We start from the raw sequence: 13,815 nt of genomic DNA on the forward strand, positions 1-13,815 counted from the left end.
CTCAAGGGAAACCCCCTTCTCTGGGTTTGTGGCCTGCCTGGAGACGGTAACTTTGATGTGGAATTGGAGTGCTACTCCTGAGAGACTCAGGGCCATTACTGGAAGACCCTCATCTTCTTTCTCCATCCACCCTGCATAGCTGTTCTGTGTATCTAAAACTGTTCGTGTGTATCTAAATTAATTTCATTTTGAAGGTCTCATGGCATGACCTTTGTCCCCACCTCCCCATGTTGAATGGAAACACCTAGTATGTCTTATATCAAGCCAGAAACCCCCAGTAAGACAGTAAGAACACAATGTTATTCTAGATTTGTAGATTCTATGTTAGCCCATTCTCATGATCTGTGTTTTGTCCTCTACCACTCTTCCCACTCAGACTGTTCTTTAGATAATAAAGTTTTAATATGATGACAGAGGAAAAATTAAATCTAAGGAATTTAAAAGGATAAAATGCTCATTATTTTATGGCAAATAATTACGTTTGAATATTGTACAGGCTTTATTTTTATTTTAGTTAATACTTAGAGATTCAAAGTCTCAATTACAAATAAATGAATTTGCTTTCAATGTACAATTCCTTGGAAATTCTACCTTCTTTCTGCTGTGAACAAAGGTAAGTTGAAATTACCGTGTCTATGTTATAGTTCATAGAAGGAAGGGAGGCGCAGGGTAGTAATTACACAGAAATAGTGGATCTTTGACAAGCACACAAAAATAGCACAGATTAACACAAATAAGTAGACACCAGGTCTCCTAGCACTAGTTGTCTCCCTTTTACATACAACTGTCACTATCGATCATTTTTAGTCTATCTGACATTTATAGGCTTAATATGTCAAGCATTTCACAATAGAGAAGACTTCAAAGAAAATTCTATAAAAGGTTCAGAAATGCAGCAGCTGGAAACTATTCCTTCCTGTTCAAAACAAATAAGTAATAATGTTGGAGTTTGCTTTTTCTTTTTTTTTTTTCATATTCCTTAGGTATAGCTGACTATATGTTTTCTTGAAGAATAGCTTATTTACAATCTTGTTAATTCCAAGTATACAGCAAAGTGACTCAGATTTTTTGTTTTTAAAATTTTGTTCCATTTTAGTTTATTACAAGATATTGAATACAGTTTTCCATGGTATACAGTGAATCTTTGTTTATTTTATATATAATATCATGCATATCTTGGAGAAGGCAGTGGCAACCCACTCCAGTACTCTTGCCTGGAAAATCCCATGGGCGGAGGAGCCTGGTAGGCTGCAGTCCATGGTTCACTCTCATGCATTGGAGAAGGAAATGGCAACCCACTCCAGTGTTCTTGCCTGGAGAATCCCAGGGATGGGGGAGCCTGGTGGGCTGCCATCTATGTGGTCGCACAGAGTTGGACACCACTAAAGTGACTTAGCAGCAGCAGCAGCATGTGTATCTGTTACTCCCATTGCTGTTGTTCAGTCACCAAGTTGTGTTTGACTCTCTATGACCCCGTGAACTGCTTCCAATCAGGTGACCGAAGTATTAGAGCTTCAGTTTCAGCATCAGTCCTTCCAATGAATATTCAAGGTTGATTTCCTTTAGGATTGACTGGTTTGATCTCTTTGCTATCCAGGGGACTCTCAAGAGTCTTCTCCAGCACCACACTTCAAAGGTATCAATTCTTCAGTGCTCAGCCTTCTTTATGGTCCAACAATTATATCCATACATGACTACTGGAAAAATCATAGCTTTGACTATATGGACCTCTGTTGGCAAAGTGATGTCTCTTCTTTTCAATACACTGTCTAGGTTGGTCATAGCTTTCTTCTAAGAAGCAAATGTCTTTTAATTTCAAGGCTGCAGTCATCAACCGCAAGATTTTGGAGCCCAAGAAAATAAAATCTGATGCTGTTTCCACTTTGTCCCCATCTATTTGCCATGAAGTGATGGGACCAGACGCCATGATCTTCGTTTTTTGAATGTTGAGTTTTAAGCTAGCTTTTTCACTGTCCACTTTCACTTTCATCTAGAGACTCTGTAGTTCCTCTTTGCTTTCTGCCATTAAAGTGGTATCATCTGCATATCTGAAATTATTGATATCTCCTGGCAATCTTGATTCCACTTGTGATTCATCTAGCCTAGCATGATGTACTCTGCATATAAGTTAAATAAGCAGGGTAACACTATATAGCCTTAAGTTACTCTTTTCCCAATTTTGAACCAGTCCCTTGTTCCATGTATAATACTAACTGTTGCTTCTTGTCCTGCATACAGGTTTCTCAGAAGGCAGGTAAAATAGTTGGGTATTCCCATCTCTCTGAGAATTTTCCACAGTTTGTTGTGATTGACACAGTCAAAGGCTTTAGCATGGTCAATGAAGCAGAAGTAGATGGGTATTTTTGGGGATTCCCTTGCTTTTGCTATTAACCAGCAGATGTTGGCAATCTGATCTCTGGTTCCTCTGCCTTTTCTAAATCTAGCTTGTACATCTGGAATTTCTTGGTTCACATACTGTTGAAGCCTAGCTTGAAGGGTTTTGAGCTTTACCTTGCTAGCATGTGAAATGAGTGCAATTGTACATAATTTGAACATTCTTTGGCATTGCCCTTCTTTGGGATTGGAATGAAAACTGACTTTTTCCAGTCTTGTGGCCACTGCTGAATTTTACAGATTTGCTGGCATATTAAGTAGAGCACTTTCACAGCATCATCTTTTAGAATTTGAAATAGCTCAGCTGGAATTCCATCACCTCCACTAGCTTTGTTTGTAGTAATGCTTCCTAAGGCCCACTTGACTTGACACTCCAGGTGAGTGACTACACCATTATGATTATCCGGATCATTAACTGTCATTTTTGTATAGTTCTTCTGTGTATTTTTGCCACTTCTTCTTAATCTCTTCTTCTTCTGTTAGATCCTTGCTGTTTCTGTCCTGAATTGTGCCCATCTTTGTATGAAATATTCCCTTGGTATCTCTAATTTTCTTGAAAAGATCTCTAGTCTTCCATTCTATTGTTTTCCTCTATTTCTTTGCATTGTTCACTTACGGCTTTTTTTTATCTCTCCTTGCTAGTCTTTGGAACTCTGCATTCAGTTGGGTATATCTTTCACTTTAACTTCTCTTCTTTTCTCAGCTATTTGTAAGGCCTCCTCAGACAACCAGTTTGTCTTCTTGCATTTCTTTTTTTTTGAGAATGGTTTCGGTCACCACCTCCTGTACAATGTTACAAAGTTCAGTCCATAGTTCTTCAGGCATTCTGTCTACCAGATCTAATTTGATCTCTGGTTCCTCTGTCTTTTCTAAATCCAGCTTGTACATCTGGAAGTTCTTGGTTCATGAACTGCTGTAGCCTAGCTTGAAGGATTTTGAGCATAATCTTGCTAACATGTGAAATGAGTGCAATTGTATAGTTATTTGAATATTGTTTGGCCATTGCCTTTTTTTGGGATTGGAATGAAACTCCTAATTTATCCCATGCCCTGCTCCCACTTTTCCCTTTGGTGACCATATGTTTTCTATATTTGTGAGTCTGTTTTATAAATGAATTCATTTGCATGTATTTTAGATTCCACATATTAAGTGATTTCATTATAATATTTGTCTTTGACTTCACTTATGATATTCTCTAAGTCCATTCATGTTGTTGCAAATGGCAATATTTCTTTATAGCTGAGTAATATTCCTGGGTGTACGTGTATGTAGTAGTAGTTGTTTAGTAGCTGAGTCCTGTCCAACTCTTTGTGACCCCATGGACTGTAGCCCACCAGGCTCTGTCCATGGAACTTCCCAGACAAGAATACTAGCATGGGTTGCCGTATCACATTTTTATCCATTCATCTGTTGATGGACACTTACGTTGTTTATCGTTCTTGTATGAACATTGGAATGCATGTATTTTTTTTTAGTTAGAGATTTTTGTCTTTTCAGAATATATGCCCAGGAGTGGGATTGCTGGATTATAGGGTAGCTCCATTTTTAGTTTTTTGAGGAACCTCCATGCTGTTCTTCATAATGGCTGTACCAATTTACATTCCCATCAATCTAATCTTTTCTGTTTACTTAAGGTCCCATCAGAACCTTAAGTCTTTCCAAGATCCAACATTATCTGACCTTCCTTTGTACCCAATGTTTTAGGGCATCCTTGAAGAATAAGGGATAAGACAAGGGTTATCCCTTGTGGTTAATTAAATTTCAGAAGAAGAAGAGGGACCACCTAGTTATCCTTGTTATACAAAAAGAAGTCAAGGTCACCAAAGGTCATGAAGGATATTGATTTTTCTCATATCTAAAAACCAGATGAAGCATCTGCCACATAAATCCTTCTTCTGTCCCACATCCCAGGGTTTGTTTTTTGGTACTTGTTAATGGAATTGGGTGTATTTGTTACTGTGCCTGCTCTTCATCTATTTTTATGTAAGTGTTCTAAAGTATATTTTTCAGAATCCCTAGGCTTTTCATAGAATCATTATCATCTACCTACATGAGCACCGTTCTTGCTTCTATAATATAAATATTCTACCTTAGATGTGAATAGTGGTCTTTGGGGTAGCCAAAGTAACTCAGATGGGAGAATTAGACCAAAGAAATAATAGTCTTTTTCTCTGAGATTTTGAATAATCCTGTAAAGCATTTTCAGAGTTAATTCCACAAGCAAGTGTCATTCTCAGTTTTTTATCACTTGATTCATTGCTACTGAAATAATACCTATTATCCTCTTCAGTAAATACAGAAGATAATTTTTGTTCTTTTTCTGTTTTTGTCTTTTAACTTTTCAAAATTTATTTTGAGCTGAGGGTTGGACACAACTGAGCGACTTCACTTTCACTTTTCACTTTCATGCATTGGAGAAGGAAATGGCAACCCACTCCAGTGTTCTTGCCTGGAGAATCCCAGGGATCGGGGAGCCTGGTGGGCTGCCGTCTATGGGGTCGCACAGTCGGACACGACTGAAGTGACTTAGCAGCAGCAGCAACAGTTGATTTACAGTGTTGTTAGTTTCAGGTACACAGCAATGATTCACTTATAAATATACATATTTATATATGTATATACCCATTCTTTTTCAGATTATTTTCCCATATATATTATTAGAGTATTGAGTAGATTTCCCTGTACTATACAGTAGGCCCTTGTTGAGTATCTAAATGCCTAATTTATCCCTCCCCCCGCTCCCCGCCTTGGAAACCATAAGTTTGTTTTTTAAGTCTGTTTTGCAAATGAGTTCATTTGTATCATATTTAGATTCTACATATAAGTGATACTGTGTGATATTTGTCTTCCTCTGACCTATTTCACTTAGTATGGTAATCTCTCATCCATTTCTTCAAGTGGCATTATTTCACTCTTTTTTTATGACTAATACTCCATTGTATATATGCACCACACCTTTTCCAGTCCTCTTGTGATGGGCGCTTCCGTGTTTTAGCTATTATAAATAGTGCTGCAGTGAGCATTAGGGTACATGTGTCTTTTCAAGTTATGGCTTTCTCTGGATATATGCCCAGGACTGGGACTGCTGGATCACAGGATAGTTCTACTTTTCATTTTTTAAGGACCCTCCATACTGTTCTCCATGCTGGCTGTTCTACCAACAGTACAGGTTGATTCCCTTTTCTCCACACCCTCTCCAGGATTTATTGTTTGTAGACTTTTTTAAAAAAATTTTATTGGAGTATAGTTGATTTACAGTGCTGTGTTAGTTTCAGGTATACAGCAAAGTGAATCAGTTGTATAACTGATAAACTTTTTTTCATTCTTTCCCCATATAGGCCATTATAGAGTACTGAGTAGAGTTCCCTGTGCTCTACAGCAGGTTCTGACTTATCTGTTTTATATATTGTAGTGTATATAAGTCAATCCCAGTCTCCCAATTTATCCCTCCCCTACTTTATCCCCTAGTAACCATACATACCATAACCTAGTTTTCTACATCTGTGATTCTACTTCTGTAGAATATAAGTTCCACATACACACTGGAATATTACTCAGTCATTTAAAAATTACAAAATATTGATATTTGCAGTGACATGAATGGATCCAGAGATTGTCATACTGAGTGATATAAGTCAGACACAGAAAGACAAATGTTATCTAATATTACTGTCAATAGCCTAAAAAGGTATTTTTTGTAGACTTTTTGATAATGGCCATTCTGACTGTTGTGATGTCTTTGTCTTTGGATATAGAGTATCTTTTTTGTCAGCAGTTGTTCAGTAGTTACTTGTGATTTTGATGTTTTTGTAAGAAGAGGTAAGCTCAAGTCTTACTCCACTATCTTGTCTCTTATCCAGGAATAGCCTTTTGTTTAAATTTTACTTTTCTAATTTCCATGTGTCAAGGCTTTTTTGTAGGAAACCTACAAAGATATGTTTTTAAAGAGTACTTTTGTCGTGTACCAAAGAAAGGTGGTTTTATTACTCCAGAGCGGCCTAAGAACATTTTACTGGGCACTTGAATTCAAATTTGTTTCTCTTGATTAATGTATATCACTTGACTCTCTTCTAGGTGATATTTCCTAAAATGCATAGCCTCATTGGAAATGGACAATATACTTACTAGTGCCCCTTCCAAATCAAAAATATGATTGTGTGCAAAACACCTTTCTGACAGTAACATTTATGGAGTGCTTACCATGTGCCTGTTTTGTATCCTATTTAATCCTCAGATAATTCCAAGCTATTATCTCCATATTACAGATGAGGAAACTAGAAAATAGGATGAATAACCTGCCAGGGTCACCGAACTAGTACATATCAGTCCACAAGCCTAACCCAAATCCATCTAATTCTCAGGTACAAGTTCGAGACATTTATCTTCTTGATGTGGAGTATCCTCGGGGGCTCATGTCCATTTCTGTTTGTGTCTTCCAGGAGATACAATATTCATTATTCTGAGGAAGCAGAAGTTGATCTTCCTGCACTGGTACCACCACATCACTGTGCTCCTGTACTCCTGGTATTCCTACAAGGACATGGTTGCTGGGGGTGGTTGGTTCATGACGATGAACTATAGCGTGCACTCTGTGATGTACTCTTACTATGCCTTGCGAGCGGCGGGTTTCCGAGTCTCCCGGAAGTTCGCCATGTTCATCACCTTGTCCCAGATCCTTCAGATGCTGATAGGCTGTGTCATTAATTACCTGGTCTTCCAATGGATGCAGCATGACCAGTGTTACTCTCACTTTCAGAACATCTTCTGGTCCTCACTCATGTACCTCAGCTACTTCGTGCTCTTCTGCCACTTCTTCTTTGAGGCCTACATCGGCAGCAAGATGAGGAAAGCAACGAAGGCTGACTAGTGTCGGAACTGAGGAGGAAGCCGTAGCTCAGGGTCATCAAGAAAAATAACAGACAAAAGAAAATGGCACAAGGAACCACATATGGTGCAGCTAAAACACAAGACATATGAGCAAACACACAACCCGAGGCAGCTTAGACACAATTAGGCTGACTTAACCCAGTAAGTTAGTGACCCTTTTTGGGTGAGGACTCACTGAGGACACCTCCATCTCAAAGGACTGCTGCTGGAAGACCCCATTCCCTCTATCTGTCAACTCTAGGACAAATGAGAACAAAGTAGGCCAGAGGCAGAGAGAAGGCAAACAAGCTACTAACAGTATACGGAAAAGATGAATTTACTGTTATATATCTCCAAGGATCAAAGAAGCTTACTTAAAAACCATGTGAGCACATACATACAATCCTTTCTAATCTTTTTTGACACTAAACTGGAGCCAACAGAAAAGGTAAAAATGGAAGAGACAGGGGGTGTATATCTAGAATACCGCTTTTGCAAAACTGAAAGTACTGTTTTAAGAAAAGTCACTGATTGTAGCCCCCGTGAGAAAAGATATCTTAATCACCTTCTGAGAAAACAGATTATAAACTATATTTCAGCTAAGAGACTCGTTCCCCTTCATAGCACAGCCTCAGTCTAGTGAGTTCACCGTAACAAAACGGGCACAATATTTTCCCAGGGTTCTCCCTGGGAGGAAGCAAACAGTGCAGCCCAACTCCTGAAAGGGTAGCTCCAATCTCAGCATTTCTGATAGTTTCTACCCCTAAATGGGGTAGGACACAGCATCCTTTGTTCAGTTGCCTTGGGCTTTCAAACAGAAGAATAAATACAGAATAGAAAACAGGCAACCAAATTATTTGAAAAATAAACTCTTTTACCTGTGAAAAGTTGCGGCCCTACACCGAAGTTCTTGAGCTGGGAAAGAGGAATGAGCCGAAGATCAATATGAGACAATAAGTACACCCCTCCACAGTTGACTCCACACATAGCTTTCCAAATGAAACCCTGTGGTACAGTCCATATTTTCTATATTTTTGTGAATTTCACAAAGCAACCCACAGGGCTCTCCTTGATCTTGGGTGAACACTGTGTTTCTGCATCATCTGCCTTTGCTCCCTAAAGCAATGCAGAGGTGTTTAAAGTGCCCTCTGCTGGTCAAGCGGAGATACTTTGACAAACACACTTCATGGCAAGTTGGGCTGAACAGTTGACACACAAAGGGCCCCCTTTGAGACTTATTCTTCAAATTTTAAATGATATAAAATATTCACCATATTTTTTGCCAAATCAGAAGACATTCTTCCTACTTTGAGTCAGCTTCAGAAATTTTTTGAAAAGGGACTTGCTCTGGAATTCAGAAAATCAACTTATTAAGAGCCATATTCTTTAAAAAAAAAAAAAAAAGCTAGATACTATAATATCTGTAATATTTCAGTCCTTTACAAGCCAAATAAATGTAAACATTCCTGTATTTCAAAGAAGCAATTATGTCAAGTTGTTCAATGTGATATAAATAGTATTCTAATTGGTTATATAGCTTAATGATTAGACAAACTAGATAAAAAATTAGGGGCTACTACACTGCATAGATTAGACATGCATAACCACACATATATACACACAGATGTGAAGTCCACCGAACTTTAAAGCCCAAATAAATAGAAACATGTTTTCTGGCTAACAGAAAAAGAAGCTGTTTAGCTTTCTTGCTTTGAGTGTGTACAGAAAAGGGATTTTTCAAATTATTTTTATATTATTTTAGCTTTAATTGTGCTGTCATTCATGAAACAGAGCTGCTCTGCTTCTCTGTCAGAGATGACAAGGGCTTTCTCAGCATCTCGTCTATGTGTGGAATTAAAAAGAATAAAGTTTTATTCCACTCTGTGTGAATGGTCTGAACCATGAACAGAGAATCCGTGCAAACCAAGTCATGACTGATGGGGTGGAGGGTGGGCTGTATGCAGGGAAGGGAAGCTGTTATGTCTGTGTTAAATTATTGTGAACAATCTATGACGTCTTGACATTGGTCCATAGATGCATTGATCGAGGAATGTATTATTAGGGCAAAAACTGACATGGACTGAAAAGACAAGTCCTGCTATAACAACTAATAGATTATTAGGATGCAAATAATGTTATTTTGAGCTTTGAAAATACATGATACTGTGCAATAAGCTTTTTTTTCTTATAACAGAAAATGAGCAGAATAATGAGGAAAAGGCCAAATAACAGTTGACTTGAATTTAACTGAAGGACAGTTAGAGCTTATTTGGTTGATTTAATTTAATGATTTAATCCATTGATTTATCAGTGATTCTTTAATGCGGGTTTGGAGTAAGGAAAAATCTTAGACCTTAAACAGACTCTGATGCTTCCAAAGCACTTTCATCTTGGTACAGGTTCATATTTGTGTCTACTTATGAGATAATTTAGAAATTTTGTTTACAGGTTGAATGTCTAATAAATAGTTTTAAAATTAGCTAAATATATCTAAAGGCATTTCCGATGTTTATCATGGGAGGGGGAAAAAATCATACCTTTAAAAAAATTGAAATTCTTGTATTACAGATTCAATACACTGTTTTTAACATCTCAGCTTAAGTGATTAATTCTATTAATATATGAGGCTGGACCACTACCCCATGGCAAATCTGAAGCCTATCAGAGAATTGACTGCCACATAGATAATCCTGTTGTCACTTAACATTCCAGAAAAACTTGGGCAGGCAAGTTTTTACAGCTGCCCCACTATGCTGCAATAGATTTCCTTTCTATTGAAGATTTTCCACTGCACTTCAATTCCAGTATCGCGAAAACATTCCTGGATTGAAAAAGTTTTTTAAACCAAATCTTCATTTCAGACATAAATACATGCAATTTGATACACGAGGTCTGAGAATCAACCCAAGTCTATGAGTTTGCAGTGAAAAACATTCTAGTGAGAAATGCTCTATTCACAGATCAGGAGGTTTTATCTGGACCTTCTAGTTTTGCTCATGAGAACAGAGCCTCTACTATATTCAAAAATCATGTATTGAGATGATTATTCCAGTTAATTTACTCCCATCCTTCTAACCATCTGTTCCCTTCTCCAAGGTATCTTCCCTACCCAAGGATCAAACCCGCATCTCCCACATTTCAGGCAGATTCTTTACCATCTGAGCCACCAGGGAAAACCTTCTAATCATACGCTGCTATAAACACGAGGGGAAAGGGACAATACATTCATATATGTTGCTGATGCGGAAAGAAAAAATTATATCCCCTGTCATTTCTATTAATGTGGCTCTGAATCGGGAACTTTACTGAGTGGGGGTTTTTGCAGAACGAGATGGAAGAACACTTCTAGGAAAGAGACTCACAGAAAAAAAAAATTTTTTTAATCAGCTGTGGTATCATTATCATAAGATAAAACCTGTCACATTAAGAACAACAAAGCACCTGGAGTAAACTACACTGGAGTAGAATATTCCACAACTCTGGTCTGGTTCCAGACTGCTGGGTTACCAGGGAGAAATAAGCTCAGGTTGCTATCTATTATGAGAGAACAGCCTTTCTTCAGATACAACTAAGCTCCAGCACACTTTTTTCCCCCCAGTTTGGTTAATGAATGAACCTTCAACATAGTTGTTGGGTTGGTCATGTGCTGACTCAAGAGGCCTATTAGGAGAGTGGAGATGGTCAAACAGACCATCTCCCTGAGTTCAGTGCTTTGAGCTGTGTGTGCATGGTCTGTGCCTGTCTCTTAGACAATTCTTTCCCTGAAAATGTTTCCATCCTGAAAAGTACAATTGTGTGAGAGCTTTATGATGAAAGTCTAGTGGTCCGTTCTTTTTGTTTTCAATAATAAATATTTTGCTATCAATTCAGGATGGTAGTAGAGCCTATTTTCGTGCTGTGAGTCATTGTCTCCTGTAACTTGTTATTCTGTCCCTTTTCTGTCTGTATAGTGAAAGTGAAATGAAGTCACTCAGTCATGTCCGACTCTCTGCGACCCCATGGACACCAGGCTCCTCCGTCCACGGGATTTTCTAGGCAAGAGTACTGGAGTGGGTTGCCATTTCCTTCTCCAGGGAACCTCCCTGACCCAGGGATCAAACCCAGGTCTCCCGATTGTAGACAGATGCTTTACCATCTGAGCCACCAGGGAAGTCCTTTTCTATCTGTATACAGGAACCAATTCTTTGTGCCTCAGACCCATCATCAACCAAAAGAGATTTTGATAAGAATGCACCACAGGGTTTGGCCTCTGTTGTATACACGTTAAAGTGAGAGTTGATAGAGCAATGATCCTCTGTTTTGTGCTGACAATCAGAATGAAGTGTTAGATCCTAGTCTTGCAGTGAACCAACAGCCTCTGTACGCTGGTACCCAATACTTAAGCAAAAAAAAAAACAAAAATCATTGTATTTATAGCATTTTCTTGAATGCCAGTTGTAACACGCCAATTATAAACATCTTTGAGCCATATGGCAAAACCCATAGCTAAAGAGACCAGTTAGGTACCCCTGTGCAGAGCATCAAAGACTATTCACAGGTCTGTTGAATCACCAAGTTACTTCTTCATCCTCAGCTACTCTGAAAATTCAGGGGTCACAGAGAGGGAAAAATAAGCCCCAGGTCTCCCTTACTCCTGAATTATACTTTAAAAAAAAAAAAAGTGAAACAAGTTATTCTAGCACTAAAGAAACAGACAGTGGGAACACATCTGTGGCAGAGTTCGGGGGGCTGGGGAAATCTTAAGAATGGCAGTTTAATTTCATGTTGGGCAAGTAAAAGTCTTCGCATCACTGTAGTAAACAGCTCCTGAAGCAACTGGTTAAAGAAACTGGTTGCATAAAGCACAGTCAGGCCATTTTTGCAACATATTTAAGCCAGGATTTCAAGGTCCCGACTCATGCTGGTATTGAACACTGTCATTCTCTCAATGCTTGGTGTCTCTGGAGACTTTTTCCCAGAAGACAGAACCCTAGAATGCTCCAGAAGTAGCCTCATAGTGCTGCCCAAGCCTGTCAATTCAAACAGGTCTGCTCTCTGGGCATGTTCAGGCAGGAGGTTGCTCGCTGTTACCTGGAAAGCCACTGGAAGATTCTGCCTCTCAGAGGACCCAGCACCTCTATTCAGCCAAAAGCCCACCCATATAAGCCTCACAGAGCAAATCACAGCAATGTTGGAATTGTTATCTTCAAGTGCTGATTTCACGACATTAAAAGAAATATTTTTTTCTGGTATATTAAAAATAAAATCATAACTTTTGACTTAAAACCAAACTGTTTCCACTTTCTTTTCTTTCTTCTTCTGGGCAGTGCAAATGAGACATCCATAAGAGCTACTTAGAAATCTCAGAAAGGCCTTCCAGTGTGCTCATGGAACACAGGAGTGTCACTGAAACTCCCCAGTTCTCAAGCAGAGCCCAGGAATGATGTGGGTGCCAGATACTTCTGATCAAAACCCCACAGGTGTCCAGCCCTCCCACAGTGTTTCAAGGGTAAAACAAAGCACATTCTCCAGACCTGACACGTCAGGGCAGTCCTCATGGGGCAGGTAGTCTAAGGTGGATCCCTGTTTAACAGGTTGAGAAAAATGTGTTCATTAGATCAAATGTCACCGAAGTAGAAGGAACACGATGTGAACATAATCTCCTGAAAGAAGTATAAATGAGTGAAATTCCAAGGCTCAGCCCTGAACTAGGATGCACAGTGCCATGCCACTGGACAGAGTTCCAGGACAAAATGTGCTGGAAACAGGAAACGTAGCACCTACCTCCCAGGAGGAGCTGTACATCACTTACACACCCGTGACCAGCAAGGGGAGCACAGCCGTCTACTCCCCACTCCTACGATCTGGCCTTCAACTCCTAATGTTTTTGTATGATCTATTGTATATGTTTCAGGCTACACGTGTGTGTTTTTCTCTACAATGTGTACAATAGCAATGTCCCTACAGCGTTTATATTTAAAACCAAGAACCTGTTACTTGTGAAGTTTCTCTATAGCTAAATCGCTGTGAACACGCCACTCTTCACATCATCTCAGAATAAGACAAAACTTCCCATTTGTAACTCATTTAATGTATGTTCTTAATTCAGGTCAAAATGGGTGGATAAGGACGGGGAGACGTATGCTCTACAGAAAGTCATTTTTATTAACTTCGCAACAACAACAAAAAATAGTGTGTGTAAAGGAAAAGCAGAAGCAAAACTTAGAGGTGTCTCTCTTTTTCATAGCAGTCTCAGAACCCCAATACAGATGATTGTGCCATCAGGTAGCTTAGGACAGAAACAGTCTCATATAATAATATACAAGCTTCAGAAATGAATATGGCACACATGAAAACATGTGCATTTTATATCACTATTTAGCAAAAATGCTGTACTTATGACACTTCAAGACCAAGAATATGCTCTAGCAGGCTTCCTAGGGATGGAAAAATAAGAATAGGGTGAGAATACAGTATTTCGGCAACATGACCACTCTTGGTTGTTTCTGCAACATGAATGAAATTAATTGGAACCATAATAAGGTATCATTAAATGCATGGTCAACACAAAGTAAT

General features: G+C 38.8%; 1 protein-coding gene across 2 annotated transcripts in view; it reads left to right on the plus strand.

Moving 5' to 3' along the window:
- Nucleotides 1-9,146, plus strand: part of ELOVL6 (ELOVL fatty acid elongase 6) — a 169,228-nt gene extending 160,082 nt beyond the window's left edge. For both annotated transcript variants that reach the window (XM_055435145.2, XM_055435144.2), the window contains exon 5: nt 6,834-9,146. In XM_055435145.2, the coding sequence (XP_055291120.1) occupies nt 6,834-7,261 (428 nt within the window). In that variant the 3' untranslated portion in view covers nt 7,262-9,146. The remainder of the gene's footprint in view (nt 1-6,833) is intronic.
- The last annotated feature ends 4,669 nt before the right edge of the window (nt 9,147-13,815 follow it).

Source organism: Moschus berezovskii, chromosome 5 (genome assembly GCF_049115385.1).
Source record: "Moschus berezovskii isolate FMDL1 chromosome 5, NW_MosBer_1.0, whole genome shotgun sequence".
In the NCBI taxonomy this organism is placed as follows: Eukaryota; Metazoa; Chordata; class Mammalia; order Artiodactyla; family Moschidae; genus Moschus; species Moschus berezovskii.